Raw genomic sequence first — 20,988 nt, 5'->3', positions numbered from 1 at the left:
GCAGCTCAGGTACCTTTCATTGCTTCGGCGAACATAGTTGTCACCGTCAACAGGCTTGCGATAAGTGGTGAGAGCTTCATTTAACTGCTCTTCAATCAAATCTACGTATTTTGAATTGTATTCCTAAACAGAAGGAAACAAATAACATGAATAATAACACAGTAGAGCCCCCCATTTATCTGAGGACCAGAAAAAAAATGGTGTAAAGTCTGAGAAATTTATTATGTACTGGGACCACAAAAACAACAAAATCAGGGGATGTAAATTTGAGGTTCCACTGAAAAAGTAAAAGAAGGAATTTTGATTGGTGGGTCATGTAAGTTCCCTTTTTGTATGTTTATTATACAATTCCTGTAAAGTAATTTTCTCATAGACATATTCAGTGGGTTTCTATTTGATGCTTGCAACTTTTGTCTTCAAACCCCATTGATTCATTAAGTGATTAATCCACCTAAAAAGTTACTATTGTGTATTTTGGAAACAATAGTGAAGATATAAAGCCTATGTACAATAGACATCATAATATAACAGCAATACATAAATATTCCTATATTACATATCTTTGTGTATACACACTGCCTTGCAAAAGTATTCACCCCCTTGGCTTTTTATCTATTTTATTACAGTCCAACCTGTAATTTAAATGCTTCTTAATCTTATTATATGAGATGGATCTGCACAAAATAGTCTAAGTTGGTGAAGTGAAACGAGAAAAATTATATATATAAAAAAAGAATTTAAAAAAAATAAATAAAAAACGGAAAATTGTCATGTGCATATGTATTCACCCACTCTGCCATGAAGCCCCTAACAAAATCCTGGTGCAACCAATTACCTTCAAAAGTCACAATTAGTGAAATGGAGTCCACCAAGTGTCACATGATACCACAACAAACCTGCGAAAAGAGGGTCGCCCACTAAAACTCCCAGACTGGGCAAGGAGGGCATTAATCAGAGAGGTAGCACAGAGACCAAAAGTAACCCTGAAGGAGTTGCAGAGTTCCACAGCAGAGACTGGAGTATCTGTCCATAGGACCACAATAAGCCGTACACTCCATAGAGCTGGGCTTTATGGAAGAGTGGCCAGAAAAAAGCCATTACTTAAAGTTAAAAATAAGAAGGCACATTTTGAGTTTGCCAAAAAGCATGTGGGTAACTCCCCAAATGTATGGAGGAAGGTATTCTGATCAGATGGGACTAAAATGTACGTTTTCGGCCACCAAGGAAAATGCTATGTCTGGCGCAAACCCAACACATTCCATCACCCCAAGAACACCATCGCCACAGTGAAACATGGTGGTGGCAGCATCATGCTGTGGGGATGTTTTTCAGCAGCAGGGAGTGGGAAACTGTTCTGAGTCGAGGGAAAGGTAGATGGTGCTAAATACAGGGATATTCTTGAACAAAACCTTTCTCAGTCTGCCTGTGATTTGAGCAGGTCCGGATTTATGTGAGAGGCCATCAATGCCCGGGCCTAGGGCGGCAGGATTTTAGGGGGCGGCATGCTGCCCATCCACACCCACATTGGTTCAGAAACACTGTTTATGTGCAGGAGATACGATCGTTTTAAAATTTGCTCCGGTCCTGATGATGCAAATTTGAGCAAATAAAAGGGAGGGGAGCGGGCACCGAACGAGAGCGGGCCTAGGGGCGCCCACTATATAAATCCGGCCCTGGATTTCAGACTGGAACGTAGGTCAAAGTCCAGACCTCGAATCAATTGAGAATCTGTGGTCAGACTTAAAGATTGCTGTTCACAAGCGAAAACCATCCAACATGAAGGAGCTGGAGCAGTTTTGCCTTGAGGAATGGGCAAAAAGCCCAGTGGCAAGATGTGGCAAGCTCATAGAGACTTATTCAAAACAACTTGCAGCTGTAATTGCCGCAAAAGGTGGCTCTACAAAGTACTGACAGATAGGACAAAATAATAGAAATCTTCAGCGTGCATATTTGTTGTTTGCTTCACAATAAAAAAAAAACCTCTTCAAAGTTGTAGGCATGTTCTGTAAATGAAAGGTGCAAACTCTCAAACAATCCATTTTAATTCTAGGTTGGAGGCAACAAAACATGAAAAATGCCAAGGGAGGTGAATACTTTTGCAAGGCACTGCAATTGTGTGTATGAATGCATTGGCATGACGATGGAAGAAGGTATGACAATAACTAGACCAATGCAAATCATCAACATTCTACCAGTACATAATTCATCAGTACAAAAATAACTGCCCATTTTGTCCAAATACCTTCTGCCATTTTTCCAGCTGCTTAGTTACATGACCTCTCTCATTTAAATAAGAAAATCCTTTAGGAATGGACATGAATCTGTGAACGATAAAAATTTTTTGTCTTTTTTTAGAATGAATGTTAGTGTTAAATTTAGGGATGCACCGAATCCCCGAATCATATGTGAAGGTTCGTCCAAATACCAATCCGAACCCTAATTTGCATATGCAAATCAGGGAGGGGAAAAAGACGTGCATGCAGCTAAAAAATTTTTTTTATTTCCTTGGACAAAAAGTCACATGATTTAAAGGATTCGGATTTGGTTCAGTCAGGCACAATTATTCAGCTGAATCTGAATCCTGCTGAAAATGGCAATATCCTGGCCGAATACCAAACTGAATCCTGGATTCGGTGCATCCCTAGTTAAATTAATACTACAAGGCTGTAGGCAAAATCACCTAAGTAGTAGGAGAAGACCCTTGTCTCCAAGATGAGAGAGTGCTGGTTTCATTTGGATCAGAGCATGGAGATTGGCCTTAAAGAGAGAAAGAAAAGGTTTTATAAACCACAATATTCTTAGACATTTTGAATGGAACATATTAGTGTTATGTAGAACATGTGCATCGCCTAAACATGCTAGCAAATCTGTATCACCTTGTCTTCACAGGCCTCATCCAAGATGTCCAGAGCTTCTGAAGATATATTTTTGCTTTTATCATGCAGCTGGGTCACCAGTAGCTCAATCCCCCAGTTACTGAAAAACTCAACATTGGCTCTCAGAAGGACTCGCAAGTGCTTTGTTGCATACAGACGGCAGCTCTGTACAGAAAGACACATATTTACACTACTAAACAACGCAATCATATAAAATGTACTTTGTATATATATATATATATATATATATATATATATATATATATATATATATATATATATATATATATATATATATATATATATATATATATATATATATATATATATATATACAGTGGTGTGAAAAACTATTTGCCCCCTTCCTGATTTCTTATTCTTTTGCATGTTTGTCACACAAAATGTTTCTGATCATCAAACACATTTAACTATTAGTCAAAGATAACACAAGTAAACACAAAATGCAGTTTTTAAATGAGGGTTTTATTATTTAGGGAGAAAAGAAATCCAAACCTGTGTGAAAAAGTAATTGCCCCCTGAACCTAATAACTGGTTGGGCCACCCTTAGCAGCAATAACTGCAATCAAGCGTTTGCGATAACTTGCAACGAGTCTTTTACAGCGCTCTGGAGGAATTTTGGCCCACTCATCTTTGCAGAATTGTTGTAATTCAGCTTTACTTGAGGGTTTTCTAGCATGAACCGCCTTTTTAAGGTCATGCCACAACATCTCAATAGGATTCAGGTCAGGACTTTGACTAGAATGTAATTATCCTACCGCACACCTGTAGTTCACCAATCCTGCAAGCTGGTGGTGCGTTCCTTCCGTTGACCCGGCCGGGTCCCTTAGCAACCAATGTGTAAAAGAAACGGATCCGCACACACACCAATTAGTGCAGTTGGGGATTATCCCCTTTTATTCAGCCACCAAACATCAACGTTTCGGGGGTACCTGATGAAGGGTGGGTGTTCCCCCCGAAACGTTGATGTTTGTTGGCTGAATAAAAGGGGATAATCCCCAACTGCACTAATCGTTGTGTGTGCGGATCCGTTTCTTTTACACATAGGACTTTGACTAGGCCACTCCAAAGTCTTCATTTTGTTTTTCTTCAGCCATTCAGAGGTGGATTTGCTGATGTGTTTTGGGTCATTGTCCTGCTGCAGCACCCAAGATCGCTTCAGCTTGAGTTGACGAACAGATGGCCGGACATTCTCCTTCAGGATTTTTTGGTAGACAGTAGAATTCATGGTTCCATCTATCACAGCAAGTCTTCCAGGTCCTGAAGCAGCAAAACAACCCCAGACCATCACACTACCACCACCATATTTTACTGTTGGTATGATGTTCTTTTTCTGAAATGCTGTGTTACTTTTACGCCAGATGTAACGGGACGCGCACCTTCCAAAAAGTTCAACTTTTGTCTCGTCGGTCCACAAGGTATTTTCCCAAAAGTCTTGGCAATCATTGAGATGTTTTTTAGCAAAATTGAGACGAGCCTTAATGTTCTTTTTGCTTAAAAGTGGTTTGCGCCTTGGAAATCTGCCATGCAGGCCGTTTTTGCCCAGTCTCTTTCTTATGGTGGAGTCGTGAACACTGACCTTAATTGAGGCAAGTGAGGCCTGCAGTTCTTTAGATGTTGTCCTGGGGTCTTTTGTGGCCTCTCGGATGAGTTGTCTCTGCGCTCTTGGGGTCATTTTGGTCGGCCGGCCACTCCTGGGAAGGTTCACCACTGTTCCATGTTTTTGCCATTTGTGGATAATGGCTCTCACTGTGCTTTGAAATTGAACTCAGGTGTGATAAACCACAGTTAAGTTATTTTTTAACAAGGGGCAATCACTTTTTCACACAGGCCCATGTAGATTTGGAGTTTTTTTTCTCCCTTAATAACGTAAACCTTCATTTAAAAACTGCATTTTGTGTTCAATTATGTTATCTTTGACCAATAGTTAACGTTTTTTGGTGAGCAGAAACATTTAAGTGTGATAAACATGCAAAAGAATAAGAAATCAGGAAGGGGGCAAATAGTTTTTCACACCACTGTGTGTGTGTATATATATATACATATATATATATATATATATATATATATATATACACACACACACACACATATCAAAAAAGTAAAATTGATATCAAGTAAAAAAGATCCACACTCTCAGGACTTATATTAATCGGAAAAGTTTTAATTGCGAGACTAACGTTTCGGCCTCCTCCGAGGCCTTTCTCAAAGTGTCTAAAAGTTGGTAGATATGCAAATAAATACATCATCACAGAAACACCATTTAAATATTGCTCATTCTATACAGACAAATCAAAAAGGCTACAAAGCACATATAAAAATAGCAACTATAGACAATCACATTTAAAACAATATATCCATTCTACAAAAATAAAAACAAGATATTGTGTAACTATGTTTCAACCCCTTAGTAACACCATAGCTAAGTGATTCTTCAGAATATCTTTAAACACTGTTGCAAGAAATATCTTAAAATTGAGTTGGATTGACAGGCCTGCATGGAGACTCGTTCATCATATATAATATTTATTTTATAAATAATTATTTTATTAATATTTTAAACTACCACTCGAATTGCGGTATAATAGTCTAGTCCCTGTGGTTATTCACATATTTTAATCATCAGGTGTGGGCCAAGCTTCTAAATGAAAATCTTTTAAGGGTGTTGCCTCACCTTCAGGGAACCCTTAGAGTTAGTATCACTGTGTGAACTTAACCCATAAATTGCAAGTGTGCCTATTATAACTATTAGGGCCTGTGTGTCAATTCCCTCCTATACATATAACCAGGCCTGGACTGGCAATCTGTGGGTTCTGGCAAATGCCAGAGGGGCTGCTATAAGGTCCCATAGAAAGTCACTATTAAGTGGGCTGGTGGGGCTGTTTGGGCCTCTATGTGGGCTGATTGGGCCTCTGTGCACCTGAAATGCCAGGGCCTATTTTAATTCTCAGTCCGGACCTGCGGACTCTAATTGTATGTAGCCCTAATGCTAAGTGTGGCATTATAAAGGTACCCCCTACAACTATAATCCTTAAGTGCTATGTGTACCATAAACCAACAGTGTCACTCCTACTCGGCTATGTGGAGTATGCCTAAGTGTATTCATATTACTATAAATCAAATAAACATGACTATATGTGAGTCTATATGACTTTATGTGAGTCTAAACGTAATTAACATATTCACCATCATGATTAGAAACATTGATGCGTATTAAGTGCCGGATATCTCCACCAAAAAACAAAATTATATAAAAATGATTCTGTACAACACACAAAAAAAACTAGAGAAAAATAAAAAAAAAATTTAAAAAGAAAAGTGTGAACGGGCCCGGATATCAGAGTCTGTTTAGAAACCTATCTGCATGTGGGATGTCTTACTAACCCCTTGTTGTCCAGGATTAACCTGTTACTGTCTGTAATGCAAATGCATGGGGAATTAATAAACTAATTAATAAATGATTCATTCCCCATGCATTTGCATTACAGACAGTAAGAGCTAAGTAAACCTCAAGGAAAGTGACAGCGGAATGGAAGAAATGAGGATAAGTGGAAACATTTCAAAGAGGACAGAAAATTGTGAGAAGAATTCTAAACACAAGATAGAGATAGAGTAAGGCAAGTTGAGAAAAGAATAGGGTGGAAGGAATGGGAACATGTGGGTGATCAAAAGGGTAAATATGGAAGCACAAAAGTGAAAACACTCAGAAAAATAATAATACAAATATACAGTGAAGGACAAAGGAGAACAGAAAAAAACATGAAATAAAGTAGCAGAATGTGAGTGAGAGAGTGGAGTGTGTTTCATGTTACATCTGTGATATATATAGAGAGTCCAAAAAGTTGAAAGTGCCATTTTTTGTGCTTTTCCTTTCCCTGGTGCAGAACTCTCTCTTTTGATGTGTGGGAACCCCAGACCAATACTAAGGTGCCCGCGTTTGGCAGTACTGTATTCATATGGGGGGGCAGGAAAGGGTCCCACAGAACAATATACAGTACATTTGAATTGTGTCTCCCCATCTCAATATCTGCTGCATCATGACATCACAACACCACCTGTGCTCTTCATGACATCACAAGGGCATTCATGCTCAGTTATACAATATGTGTAAGACTTGTGACAGGACCCATAAACAACAGTCCCCCAAAAATGAGATTTGTGATGGCCACAAAGGGAAAGCATTCATCATACTCACATCGGTGGATGCCGTCAAGGTTTTGGAAAGAATGACTCTGGCCAGCCCATCTCGGCTGTAGTCCAGACAGGAGATGGCCAACTTTAACAAGTGGTCTTGGTTTTTCAGGGAGCTGAGATTCAAAAGACTAAAAGAGAATAGAGAACACCGACTGGATCATCCCGTCTTACATAAATGGCATAACACTACCTTAAAGGAGATGCAAATGGACAGGGAAGAATTGCTTTACAATTATTTGTCAATATAGTTGCCGCACCGGTGGTTCTGACTTCTGAAGCAATTCTGCAAAAGCCAGCTGTAAAGATGCTTACCAGGGTGACTTCTGCCCCAAAAAACTAGCAAATAGGACATTGGTTTGGTTTTTTTTTTAATAGCAATTACATGTTCAAAGAACTTTAAAAAGGTTTCATAAACGTATAGAGGAAAGTTACTAGGAATTACTTTTTCTTTGAAAAGGCAAAATGTTATGTTTGGCTTTACACCTCCTTTCACAACAAGGCAGGAGTAAGGCAACACATTATAACTGAGGTTTTCTTTCCCGCTCTCTGGGCAATTCACAGTGTGTATGTGTCAGGGAAGAATGATATAGCTTTTTGAGGTCAACGTGCAAAAAATGATATTTACAGACTTGTGAGTTAACACCTTATTTGTGCAAAAATGAACTAATATGTGTTGTTTTTAAAGGTAAACTATAGTTTCAGCTCATATTTAAAGCATATATTAACCTTAAAGGAATACTGTCATGGGGAAAAAAAATATTTTCAAAATGAATCAGTTAATAGTGCTGCTCCAGCAGAATTCTGAACTGAAATCCATTTCTCAAAAGAGCAAACAGATTTTTTTATATTCAATTTTGAAATATGACATGGGGCTACGCATATTGTCAATTTCCCAGCTGCCCCTGGTCATGTGACTTGTGCTCTGATAAACTTCAATCACTCTTTACTGCTGTACTGCAAGTTGGAGTGATATCACCCCCTCCCTTGTTCCCCCCAGCAGCCAAACAACAGAACAATGTGAAGTTAACCAGATAACAGCTCCCTAACACAAGATAAAAGCTTCCTGGTAGATGTAAGAACAGCACCCAATAGTAAAAATCCAGGTCCCACTGATACACATTCAGTTAGAAGAAACAACAGCCTGCCAGAAAGCAGTTCCATCCTAAAGTGATGGCTCTTTCTGAAAGCACATGACCAGGCAAAATGTAACCGACGCAGGGGTGTTCTCAGGTGGTACTCACCACTGAAATACATTGCATTTCTCCAGCATTTTGACACCATGCGGGTGGCAGGACAGATTACCAATAAACAGAAAGTAGTGCTGGCTGAGTGTGTTTAGGAGGCCATTGTTCTGCAAGCTTCGCTCCAATTTCATTCCAGATGATGAGCTTAACCAGAGCACAATGTCTTTCACCAGGTCTTCAAGGTAACTTTGCCCATCCTAAATGGAAAAATGATAAGGGACACTGGTAAAAAATTTGACTCAAGACAATTCATATCTGCATTTATTAGTTAGAAAGGCTATGGACTGGGAATGTACTGATTAGAAACACTATGGCAAATGCAGTCTTGATGTGTGTACAGGGGGATAGGGATCCGTGCTGTTACAAGAGGAGATCAGTTTAGTGATGACAATCCAATCCAAAAGGTCAGGGGTGGTGGTTACAAGGTTCCTGGGTTCATTTCCCACTTGAATGATGTACAATTAAATTAGAAACTATCACAAAAATAGTTAAATAAACTTTCTAAATACAATCAATTAAAAGTTCTGCATAGTTTCTGAAATAATCAAAACGTTTATGTTCACTATCCCTCTCTCAGCATCTGTTTCTCTTCATTCTGTTTTCATGCAGCAGTTAGGTGTGACAGATGAATGATCCAATATATCTTATAGGGGGCTTCCTTTTCTAGCAGATGAATTAGAGCTCACTCAAATAATTCTGATTCCAGAACAAACGAAATCTAACAAAATAACTGCCTTTTGCACATATTCTGCATGTAGAGAGACAGGATTTCTGGTGATTTTAAAGTGATACTGACACTAAAAAAGTCCTTTTTAAAATATGAATGTTCATTAAAAGTTACCTATAGGTCATGTTGATCGTTTTTTACTGAGAGGTTTGTTTTTGTAAATAATTTTTAGTTGACGTTTCTAAACCTGACTGTCCCATCTCATCCTGTCAGTAAAGGGTTTCTATTGCCAACGGACTCCTGCTGCACAAATATGGCAGCCTCCTCATACAGGAACATGGGGCGTCAGAAAGGTAATGTAAAAAGCATCCGTATCTCTTTAAAGGAGAACTAAAGTTTAACAAAAGAAGTAGCTAGAAATGTTGTACATTATGTTTTGGGCTTCTGTACCAGCCCAAGGCAACCACAGCCCTTTAGCAGTAAAGATCTGTGTCTCCAAAGATGCCCCAGTAGCTCCCCATCTTCTTTTCTGCTGATTCACTGCACATGCTCTGTGCTGCGGTCACTTACTGAGCTTAGGGACCCACTCACAATATACAGTACTCATAGAATAGAAATGTCACAATATAAGGCTGATTTGTAATTAATACAGATAATTACTACATGGCAGCACAGAAACCAGTGCAATTAGTATCAGAATTTAATAATCAGCCCTGTAGCATCAGCTTATATTACAGACCAACCTCATTTTCTGCTGGATAATTAGTGACGATCCCTAAGCTTAGCTTCTCAACAGCCAATCAGAGCCCACTGAGCATGTGAGTGTCACAGACACTTTCCAAGATGGTGACCCCCCATGTGACAAGTTTGAAGTCCTGGATCATTGCTGCTATTGACAAGCTGAAACTTTTGGCTGGTGCAATAAGTTTAGTAAATAAAATATGGATTTTTTAGCCATATTCGTTTTTTAGGTTTAGTTCTCCTTTAATAGAGTGAGCTCTAATACATCTTCGAGGCAACATGAACCCCCGGGAAAATATATTGGATCTAACAGTCAATGAATATCTGACAGCCAACTCCTGAATGAAGACAGAATGAGGAGAAACAGATGCTGAGAGAGTATAGTGAATAGTGAAGATAGACTTGATAATTTCAGAAACGGTACATAATATTTAATGGATTGTATTTAGAAAGTTTCTTATTTCAGTGTGCTGAAGCGAATATTAAATTGCCATTTTCGCGATAGTTCCCCTTTAAACAGATTCTCCTCCAATCTCTCTACTCACTTCTTCAGATTCCAGAAGGAACTCTGAGAACTGGCAGCCGACTACAGTCAGTTGTTTAGCCTTGCTATAGTCCAGATCTAAATTGGCAAAGAGCTTGCTGCTGGGCTTGTAAAAATACAGTAGTCTCCGAACAAACCTGAATGGAAGACAAAAAAATAAGTGAAGGCCTTGAGTTAGTATGAGCAAGACTTTAAAATATTAGATTAGAAGGATAAACATCTGGCAGTGAGGCTACATCATTTGTGGGTGCCAAGCAGGTGGCTGCCAAAGACAAATTACTTGTATTTTCGGTAGAGGTTAGGTCCTGGGCACAGGGGGTGTTTTGTCTGCTGCTGCCATCTGTTATATAACAGCAGCAAAAAATCGCCCCTTCTCTGCCTGTTACTGCTCCCAATACTGAATGAAAAAAGGATAACTGGACTCACATGTAGGGGTGACAGGCTGACCTTGGTGCTAAACCTCTCAACTAGCATTTTGGCACCAACGAGCAGTTGTCTTATCTCTGCGTGTGCATAAGACAGGGAACTGTACAGTGGGAACTAGAATTTGGGCAGCAATATGTGAAAGTAGGGATGCACTTCCGGGTTTACAATGACAGCACTTCCTGTTTCTTGATGGTCAGCGGGCCGGGTTGCGGATAAGGTACTTGCGGATCGGGTAGGGGGTCCAAGCGGGTACGTATGTGGGTTGTGGGTCCGGGTATAACAAATTGGTTCCACAAAGGACTCTACCCTAGGTTATATTCAGCTTTAACCAAGAAATAAAAAGATCTGACAAAAAAAGCCCACAAACTGCGCACATTAGTGTATCATTGCAGAGCACTGAAGTCAAGTCCTGGGAGTACAGTGCTCTGATGCGCAGTACCTTAATTTCTGGAGCAGAAGCAAGATCAGTACTTACCTGTGCAGCTGCTCGTCTTTACAGTTCCTTAAATTTACATTTGGCCACTGCAGAGAGGGAAACAGAAGGGTTTGTCAGTGTTAGAGAGATACAGGAATTACAGTTCACACAAGTTAAAGATCTTTCATGGTCATCTTGGCACTATGTGAGAATATAGCTGAGAATGCACGTCACAGCACTAGTCTTCTCTACAGACACAGAGATTGCTATGCTGTTCTGCTACTGGCATTAATACATCCCTATTTGCAGAACAAATCAGCCTTCAGTAAGTAAACTAAAATGTTTTTTTTTTTCACCCTAAAACTAAATTCAATAGTGATATTTGCTATTGGTCTTCAATCACTGAACTATTGTGTAGATAGAACAATACAAAAATAATGGATATGGCACATGGGACATTTTTCCGAAGAAGAAGAAAAAAAAGGGAGAAGAAAAAAAGGAAGAAACTACTACTACTATACTACTACTATACCACTACTATTACTACTCTAATACTACTATTACTACTCTAATACTACTATTACTACTCTAATACTACTATTACTACTCTAATACTACTATTACTACACTACTACTATTACTACACTACTACTATTACTACAGTACTACTGTTACTACAGTACTACTGTTATACTACTACTGTCATACTACTACTACTACTATTATACTACTACTACTATTATACTACTACTATTATACTACTACTACTATTATACTACTACTACTACTATTATACTACTACTACTATTATACTGATACTACTATTATAATACTACTATTACATAAAAAGCATACTATTGAATACACAGAGCAGTGACAGGCAGAGCTCGGTACATACTCTGTGTGATCTGCACTCTTAGGTCGGCAATTTCGTAAATCATTTCTAGGAATCGTGATATTTTAATCTGATATTATAATCTTTATTACTGTATTATCTGAAGTCTGAACATAAAATACCTGAGTATGAATGGGTTGGGGTTTAGATACACAAATGATGATCACACAGAGATTTGTTTAATATCAGCCTTCTGCTTCAAAGAAAACATTGTTGCATAAACTGCAAAGAAATAACCTGCATGACATTTACATTTAACTCTTTAGTTTGACGTTACTGGAACTTTATTTTAACGCTGCAACAAAGAGCAGAAACGATTCAAAACAGAGGCTCAAAAAGAATAAAAATGCAAATCATGCCTGGGCCAAATAATCCTCATATTGTCACATGTGACATTGGCTGACAGCAGCTACAGGCCTCTCCCTAGTTATAATTAAAACATAAATGCTTAACACATGCAGAAATATATTCATAGGCAGTGTGCCTGAATTGTCTATTTGTTAGTGTCAGATCAACCTGTGCCTGGTAGTATCCATATCATAAACCACTGAAATACAGTAGAACCCGGATTTTACATTTCTCAAAGGAGAAATCCGGAAAAACGTAAAATAAGGGAAAGGTGTTAAGGACACATAAGATTCTGAGATGATACAAGGCTTGCCTTAATAACCGTGTCCACAAAATGGCTCCTGCCTGCTTGTTATAATTATGAATTCCCAGACTGAAGGAAACAAGATTCAAATTTATATTGTGTGATTAAAGTTCATTTTGCTCGACTAATGTGATAAAATAGGATTTGGAAAAAATTTTTTGGGTGTCGGGTCACCTTTAAAACCCGGGAAAACAAAACGTAAAACCAGGGAAAACTCCTACTGATATGCGTTAGACCATGAAGGGACCATGGGAAAACAACGTAAAATGAGGGGAAAACAACTCAAAATCTGGGGACGTAAATTTGGGGTTATACATGTAACTCTCCCCCCCCCCATCTCTATTGAGTGCAATTTAGCAGGAAACCTGTAGCGATTATGGCTCCTTTAACAAATTAGGCAAAACACTGACCTTCAATACGGTCCCTACGAGATTCCAATTCCACTCAAGGTTTTCTTTGTGATTCAGAACTTGGCAGTCTTTCAGGTTCATCACCAACGCCTCTTCGGAGTCCTTTTCCAAACAGGGAAAACAACAAAAATCAAGAAGGGGCATTAGTATGACTATAACACCCAAGGTTTCCAGACTTTTGGGATTCATGCCCACCTCTCCTGATCATAAAAAAAACATTGATCACATGAAGGGATGATTCTGGGAGTCGAGCGTGACAACAGGGTGCATGGTAAGGTGCCATTTGCAAATATATGCCAACAACTTTTTGCCAGAGTATATTCAGCGTATGCCAACAGGAGGCAAATAGCAGTCAGAGCATTCAGCATTTGAAGGGGTATAAATACAGGGATGCTAGTAAGGGTGTAAACCCCTGGTGAACTATAGCTTATTGTACATCCTCCACTGTTATCCTTCTATGTGTGAATAAAGCCGAATCTTGATGTTAATTGTGCCGGATTCCTGATATTCTTGATCAGCGCCTTGACAGCGGTCTGTGGTTTTGATGAACTATAGCTTATATTTGTCTAAATGGCTCATGCTACAAGAGAGATTAATAAAAGCTCATGCTGCACAAAGAGATCAAAATATTACCAAGCACTGTAAAAGTGGCTCAGAATTACCCCTCATTTGGGGATCATGAACTTTTTCGAGCATTTATACCCCAACCCTGGAAATAGCTAGAATACGAAAAATACACCATCTAAAACCGGTCAATGTCATATAGAAGTCAATGGCAGAGGTCCCTTGAACCATTTGCAAATGTTAAAGGAGAAGGAAAGCTACGGAGGCATTTTATTGCCAATAGATTAGCAGCAATAGTACAAGCAGGAATGATATATTTATTCTGTAGAATGTTTTACCATACCTGAGTAAAAAGCTCTAGAAGCTGTTTGTTTAGGATAGCAGCTGCAGTATTAGCTTGGTGTGATATCACTTCCTGCCTGAGTCTTTCCCTGATCATTCATAGCTCTGGGCTCAGATTACAGCAGAGAAAAGGAGCAAACTGAGCATGCTCACACCCAGGGCAAGGATGTTTAAGCTGAAAACAGGAGGTCTGATACAGAAGCCCATGAGTACACAATAGAAGGAAAGAAATGTGGTGTTTTTTTGACAGAGGACTCAGAGCAGCATTACTTTGAGGGTTTACTGGTATATTTAGGTGGACTTTTCCTATAAGGTTTACTTGGTTTCAACCTTTCCTTACAGTGGTGTAACTACCGGGGAGCAGGGGGTGTGATTGGGCCAATTTGAGTTTTTTCCCCGCCAAAAACGATCAATTCAAGTTTTTACCACCAAAAACTTGATCAATTCGAGTTTTCGGGTTGTTAACATATTCTGGGTTTTTTTGCATTCTATGTTTTTCTTAAATTCCAAACCATTCGAGTTGCAAGTTCAATCGAGGTTTAAAAAAACTCACATAGTTCTAAAATTCGACCTTTGATAAATAATCCCCCCATGTCTTGCAGCTCTTGTTGGACTTTAAATAAATGTAGTTCTAGTTGTAGCTGCATCTTATGGAGCCACTGATAATTCAGGGAGCAGCACAGGCATCCACAAGACCATTAAAATAGCCCTGAACAAACAAGAAAAGGTGAGTTCCATAAAGTATGAATCCTTGTGCCTGTCCGAACCAAATCCTAATTTGCATGTGTAAATTAGAGGCAGATAGGGAAATCTCGACTTTTCGTCACAAAAGAAGAATATTTTTCCACTTTTACCTTTCCTAATTTTGCATATGCAAATTAGGGTTCGGTTAGGTATGCGGCTGAATCCCAAATAGTGGATTCGGTGCATCCCTAGTTCTAAGTTTACGCTAAATGGATACGCAGCTCCAGATATTTTCATGCAGTTTTACCTTCAGAATAAATATATCTTTCTGCAGACGTTGATGTTGATCCTTTTTATGGTGGGATGTGACTGCTTTCTGAACAATGTGATCCAAGTAGAGGCTGTACGGTTTAGGGCCTCGTTTCTTCATTTCATGGAAGCGCTTTAAGCAATTTAAAGCTGCACTGGCTCGTCTAGAATAAAAATAACACATGCCTTAAGTAAAGAGCCCAAAACGTCTGCTCCTTATAAATATTACTGCATAATCCACATTGAGTGCCCTGGATATCTGGATTTAAGATTGCAGCATTAAAAGAAGGTATTCCCAAATGTTATTCCGTGTCACAGAAAAACCAAAAACACTTACAGTCTCTTCTCCTTTGGGATGTCAAACGATGCAGCCATGTTCATTAGCGTCGGTAAACAGTGCAAGTGATGACTATGGGAATGAGGAAGGATTGTGTTCGCCTATATGGTGAAAATATACAGGTTAAGGTTTGTTGTTGCTTAAATAAAGGAAATACAATTTGTAGGTAAAGTAGAGGGATCACATTTCTAACATCGGACACAGGAATCAAGAATTACAATTGAGAGGGAAAACAATGGATTCCCAAAAAATGAAAAACAATCAAAAATGTGTGTGTTTAAGAAGACCTACTATATGCAAGAGTTCCCCAAGGATGATTGTTGCTCTGATAGAAACATCATCATCACTGCTGGTTATGACTTCAACCAATCCCTAAAGTAGGAGAAAACAATTATTAACAGAATTCCAAAATGGTTTTTTTTAGTTTTATTTTAATATGGCTTTTCATGTGCAAATTCCAGGCTCACCTCCAATAGACCATTTGTAATAAAAGCAGATAATAACAGCGCCAAATAGTTGTCCATAAGATCAGGCCTAGGAAAAGACAGGACATCCTTTTGGTTAATACCAGAAAGAAAACCATCGGACTACAGATTCTAATGATCATATTAATTTATAATGAAACTATCGCTCATTTAATTTCCCGGTTGTGATGATGATTTAGGCAGTCCATGTGGAAATAACGAACAATACTTTTGTCCCACAGATGATGGAAGAACAAGGAGGAATGTACATGGAAGAAATTCTATTCTACATCAAATATGGCAGTGTTTCTCTGTATCTTTCTCCCTTTCAAGTACCCTTTAATATACTCCTAAAGCGAATACCGTAATTACTGATAAAATCTACTGTATGTACCCCAGGGACAACATTCCACTGGTTCAGAAACACAGTTGATAGGTAATTATTTTGCGACTTGATCTTTATTTGTTTTGATCCCATTTTCTTTATATCAGACTTAAACAGGGTGTTAAAGCTTGCTACTTACTAAGCCTCCAGGCAAAGTTCTGCCAGGCATTATGTAGTTCAAGAGGAGTCACACCTACCCTAGAAAGGCACTGCTGAGGCCTCAAAAATATCCCATGGAAAAATGTGTGAATGCCCCCTATAAGTCTATGCCCCCCATCCTCAAAAGTGATGATACGGAGGCAAAATTTCCACCAAATTCACAAACTTCTATCTCCACTTTTGTGAATTTGTCTTTTAGACAGTTTTTAGATTTCGCCTTTCGCACAACATTTTGATGTTTTTTTCTGAATTTGTCATTAGCTCTTACTAAACCTGTCAGTCAGCCATCAAATTGGAATTTCTGGGCGAGGGGGTTTATTTTACCTAGGAAAATTATACAACGTTTTTTTTTCCAGGGCTTTCTAAATCTGCCTACATGTTTCTACAATTCCGCTTCTGTAACCAGATATAAGGGTCAAAATGCAAAACATGCTATTTTGCATAATATACAGAAATAGGTTTTATCTTAGGTCAAGTGTCTAAGTGCTCTTACAAAAAAAAAAATGGCTGGGCAATATTAGCAATTTGAGTTGATATATTATCTAAAGGAAAAGTAAAGACTCCCAGCCATTTTTTTAAAATTTTTAACAGCACTTAGACATTTGACCTAAGATAAAACCTACTTAGGCAGATTTCGGTTTGTAAATATGCAGAAAGTATTTGCATCAATTTAACACCACTTTTACTCTAAAAATGGGCTATATCCACTTTTGTGAATTCTGCCCTCTGTGTCTTCTCAATAATTAGGCAAATCCCACTACAGGTATGAGATCAGTTATCTGGAAAACCATTATCCAGAAAGCTCTGAATTACAGAAAGGCCATCTCCCACAGACTCCATTGTATCCAAATTTTAAAAAATGATTTCCTTTTTCTCTGTAAAATTAAAACAGTAGTTTGTACTTGATCCAAACTAAGATATAATTAATCCTTATTGGAAGCAAAGCCAGCCTATTGGGTTTATTTCATGTTTAAGTAATGTTTTAGCAAAGTTATAGCATGGAGATCAAAATTACAAAAAGATCTGTTATCTGGAAAACCATAGGTCCCAAGCATTCTGGATAACAGGTCCCATACCTTTACTGAAATCAAGTGATGGGATATAATTTTAAACACCACTTTATAGTGACTGACACCCAAAAGCCAGGCAAGAGATACTGGTCAGCAGCTTTAGCGCAGAGACAAACATGGAGATTTGGGGAGATTAGTCGCCCGCCGACAAATCACCTCTTCTTCGGATGACCAATCTCCCTGAACTGCCTTCCGGCAGGCTAGAATCATTTTCCGAAGTCACCCGAAGTTTCTTCGTGAGGCAACTTTAGACGACTACGGAAAACGAAGCCCTCCGAGCGCCATTCAGCCGGCGATTTAGATTTTAGCCGGCGGGAAGGCAGTTCGGTGAGATTAGTCGCCTGAAGAAGAGGCGATTTGTCGCCGGGCAATTAAATCTCCCCGAATCTCCACGTGTGTCTCTGCCCTAAAGCTGCTGACCAGTATCTCTTGCCTGGCTTTTGGGTGTCTCCTGGATGGCTAGAATTCTACACAGCACTGTACAGCAAAGCAGTCCCCAAAGTCTTCCTAAACATCTGACCCTTGAGGTACTCAAATTGTGCCGTGGACAAAGTTGACAAGGAAGTTCAAATCTACATAATCAGTGACTGAAGATGAATATATGTAAAGATACCTTGAGCGTGCTCTGTGTGGAAGAATTGTTTTAGCCTCTGCTGCAACAAACCCATCAGAAAGTCTCCAGGATTCCTGAAACCTACTTGGATCTAAGGAGGTAAAGCAAAAAAGTCCATATTGTCAAATATACGGTAAATGATATTAAACATTTGGTTTGACCCAACAAGTGGTCTTTCCAATTAAATATAAATATCTAAGAACTTAATATTCTTTTAGAATTCACTGCACATGCCACACAGATCTTGTGCAGAAGATTTACACCTGAGTGGTTTTGGGAGATTGGCAGATACCATTCTTGTCACTGCTAAACATGAGGTGGCATCAGGTGGTATACTGTACACTTGTGGCAGAACGTTTACAGCAAAGAGGTGAAGGAAAAGTTCCTATCAGTGATCTGAAACCCATAGCTCTCTAGCTGCTGCTGTACTGTAACTCCCAGATTCAGAGACCATGCCTGGATGTTGCAGCTAGAATGTCACAAAGGTCTTTAATGGGGATACATTAAAAAATACTAAATTAGTTCATGCTCACTTACCAACACTCAAAAGGGCTTCTGTAAATTCCTTAGTCACGTCGGGAACAGAGAGGCGAAAAACATCATAAAGTACCTCAAGTAGACCTCTCTAAACAAAGACATAATGGGTTTAGTGAAGAAACAAGCAGCTAATATTTACACCTTAAGTTTCCCATTTATTGATTGGCTATTATTTGGGTATGTTTTAGACAAATATACAGATCTGCTATTCGATTATATTGGCTAAAACTAAAAGCAAATAGATGGGAGCATCAGCATTCTTGAAACAGCCCCCCTGCTACAGTGCCATGAATATCCCAGCTAATCAGCAGCCAACCCAAAACTACCCACCAGGCTTTTAGGCAGGTACCCATTTAGATTTCACCACTATTACAGCAGAACTTTGGCATACCCAAAGGGCACAGTTTGCTGGACCATTAAAGGAGAACTAAACCTCCAATAAGAATAGCGACTACCTAATACCCTAGATAGTCTCCTCACCATGTTTCCCCCCCACATAGTTCATTACCCCTGAAAGTGTCCCAAATACTTTGCTCACATATCGGTGCAGAGTAAGCAGAGCAGAGCTCATGGACGCGATCTTCAGTCTTCATCTGTAAGGTAGCGCCATATTGGTGCATGCGCAGTTGGAGCAGTCTTCCAGTTCCTAGCAACTGCGCATGCGCCAAACGTGCCGTGAATTGCCGAAGGGAAGGAAGAGGACAAGAAGAATATTAAAGATCCTGAAGATGGCAGCCATGAGCTCCGCTGCACTTACTCTTCACCGATACGAGAGCAATGTATCCGGGGTGGGGTGGGGGTGGGGGTGGGGGAAACACAATGATGGGAATATCTAGGGCAGGGCTCCCCAACCTTTTTCATCCATGTGCAACATTCAGATGAAAAAAAGAGTTGGGGAGCAACACAAGCATGAAAAGTTCATGGGTGGTGCCAAATAAGGGCTGTGATTGGCTATTGATGGCCCCTATGTGGTCTGGCAGCCTACAGGAGACTGTTTGGCGGTACATCTGGTTTTTATGCAACCAAAACTTGCCTCTGAGCCAGGAATTTAAAAATAAGCAACTGATTTGAGGCCACTGAGAGCAACATGAAAGGGATTGGGGAACAACATGTTGTTCATGAGCTACTGGGTTCGGGATCACTGATCTAGGGTAATAGAAAAAAATAGATAGGGAAATAATGTAATGTAATGTGCAGGTACCTACCCGTATCTCCATGTTTGGTATACAAAAAACTCCAATTAGCGACTGGATCCCAGAGTTGCCTGGCTTGCACAAGCTAATAATACCTAATAAGAACAAATACAACATGTAAAAACCAAGGTGCCCTAGCAGAACACTGAACAGTATACTGAATAGTATAAAGAGAGACAAACAATGACAGCAGCCCTTCCAATTGATCTTGGGCTCATTGCAGCAGTTTCTTCTGATAACGCTCATTCAGTTGCTTCTGTATAAAAGAGCAAGTTATAACGTATACACATTTCATTATCAAGCTTGCAAAGATTGTTGAGATATTTATTTGATATCCACCCAGTATAACCACCAACAATGCTTTATAAAGAGTCAACAAGGCTTTACAAGGGATGTGTGTCTGGGCAATACAACTAATGTGATCGATTTAGCGATCTCTAACTATTCTGATAGAGCCGCTTAAAGCGCTTTAGCACACGGGCAGATTTGGGGAGATTTAGTCGCCTGTCGACTAATCGCCTCTTCTTCGGAGCGACAATCTCTCTGAACTGCCTTCGTCCCTGCTAAAATGAGAAATTGCCTGAGGCAATGCACTCGCGGTGCTTCGATTTCCGAAGTCGCCTCACAAGGAAACTTCGGGCGACTTCGGAAATTGAAGTGCCGCGAGTGCATTGTGACTAAATCTCCCCAAATCTGCCCGTGTGCTAAAGCCTTAAAAGTGTAAAACATAAAATGATGGCACTGGAACGACTGTGAGAAAAAGCTTATAATTGGGTAGAGCTGAAAATTTAATATTTTGAAACAAAGAGCAGTTATAAATTAGGGATGCACCAAATCCACTATTTTGGATTCACCAGAAAGATTCGGCAGAATACCGCACCAAATCCTAATTTGCATATGCAAATTAGGATGGGAAGGGGAACACATTTTTTACCTACTTGTTTTGTGACAATTTCCCTCCCCATCTTAATTTGCATATGCAAATTAGGATTCGAATTCGGTTCGGCAGAAGGATGCCTGGGCACAAAATAATCACATTGGGGCTAATTTATAAACACGGGGAAAATTTGCACCTGGGCAGTAACCCATGGCAACTAATCAGATGTTTGCTTTCACTGCTCAACCTGCAGCCAGCTGAGAAAAGCTAATCACTGATTGGTTGCTTTGGGTTACTGCCCTGGAGCAAATCTGATCAGCATTTTTAAATGAGCCCCACTGTAGCTGTCAAGGCAACAAAAATTACATCAAG

At 39.4% G+C, this 20,988-nt stretch overlaps 1 protein-coding gene across 4 annotated transcripts in view; it reads right to left on the bottom strand.

The window, feature by feature from the left end:
- Positions 1–20,988, bottom strand: part of LOC108718405 (rapamycin-insensitive companion of mTOR-like) — a 99,832-nt gene that overhangs the window by 20,392 nt on the left and 58,452 nt on the right. For 3 of the 4 annotated variants that reach the window (XM_041569517.1, XM_041569513.1, XM_041569525.1), the window contains 16 exons: positions 19,752–19,834; positions 18,547–18,634; positions 18,010–18,100; positions 15,786–15,852; positions 15,610–15,690; positions 15,319–15,419; positions 14,980–15,145; positions 13,083–13,184; positions 11,186–11,232; positions 10,286–10,421; positions 8,330–8,529; positions 7,090–7,216; positions 2,877–3,041; positions 2,681–2,757; positions 2,243–2,321; positions 14–123 (listed from right to left, as the gene is read on the bottom strand). In XM_041569517.1, the coding sequence (XP_041425451.1) occupies positions 14–123; positions 2,243–2,321; positions 2,681–2,757; positions 2,877–3,041; positions 7,090–7,216; positions 8,330–8,529; positions 10,286–10,421; positions 11,186–11,232; positions 13,083–13,184; positions 14,980–15,145; positions 15,319–15,419; positions 15,610–15,690; positions 15,786–15,852; positions 18,010–18,100; positions 18,547–18,634; positions 19,752–19,834 (1,720 nt within the window). Of the gene's footprint in view, positions 1–13; positions 124–2,242; positions 2,322–2,680; positions 2,758–2,876; positions 3,042–7,089; positions 7,217–8,329; positions 8,530–10,285; positions 10,422–11,185; positions 11,233–13,082; positions 13,185–14,979; positions 15,146–15,318; positions 15,420–15,609; positions 15,691–15,785; positions 15,853–18,009; positions 18,101–18,546; positions 18,635–19,084; positions 19,208–19,751; positions 19,835–20,988 lie in introns of those variants that run through there. The other variant, XM_018266294.2, reaches the window with a different exon arrangement.

Source organism: Xenopus laevis, chromosome 1L (assembly GCF_017654675.1).
Source record: "Xenopus laevis strain J_2021 chromosome 1L, Xenopus_laevis_v10.1, whole genome shotgun sequence".
In the NCBI taxonomy this organism is placed as follows: Eukaryota; Metazoa; Chordata; class Amphibia; order Anura; family Pipidae; genus Xenopus; species Xenopus laevis.
Note: the sequence above shows the minus strand (reverse complement) of the source record. Positions and strands in the feature narration are given on the sequence as shown.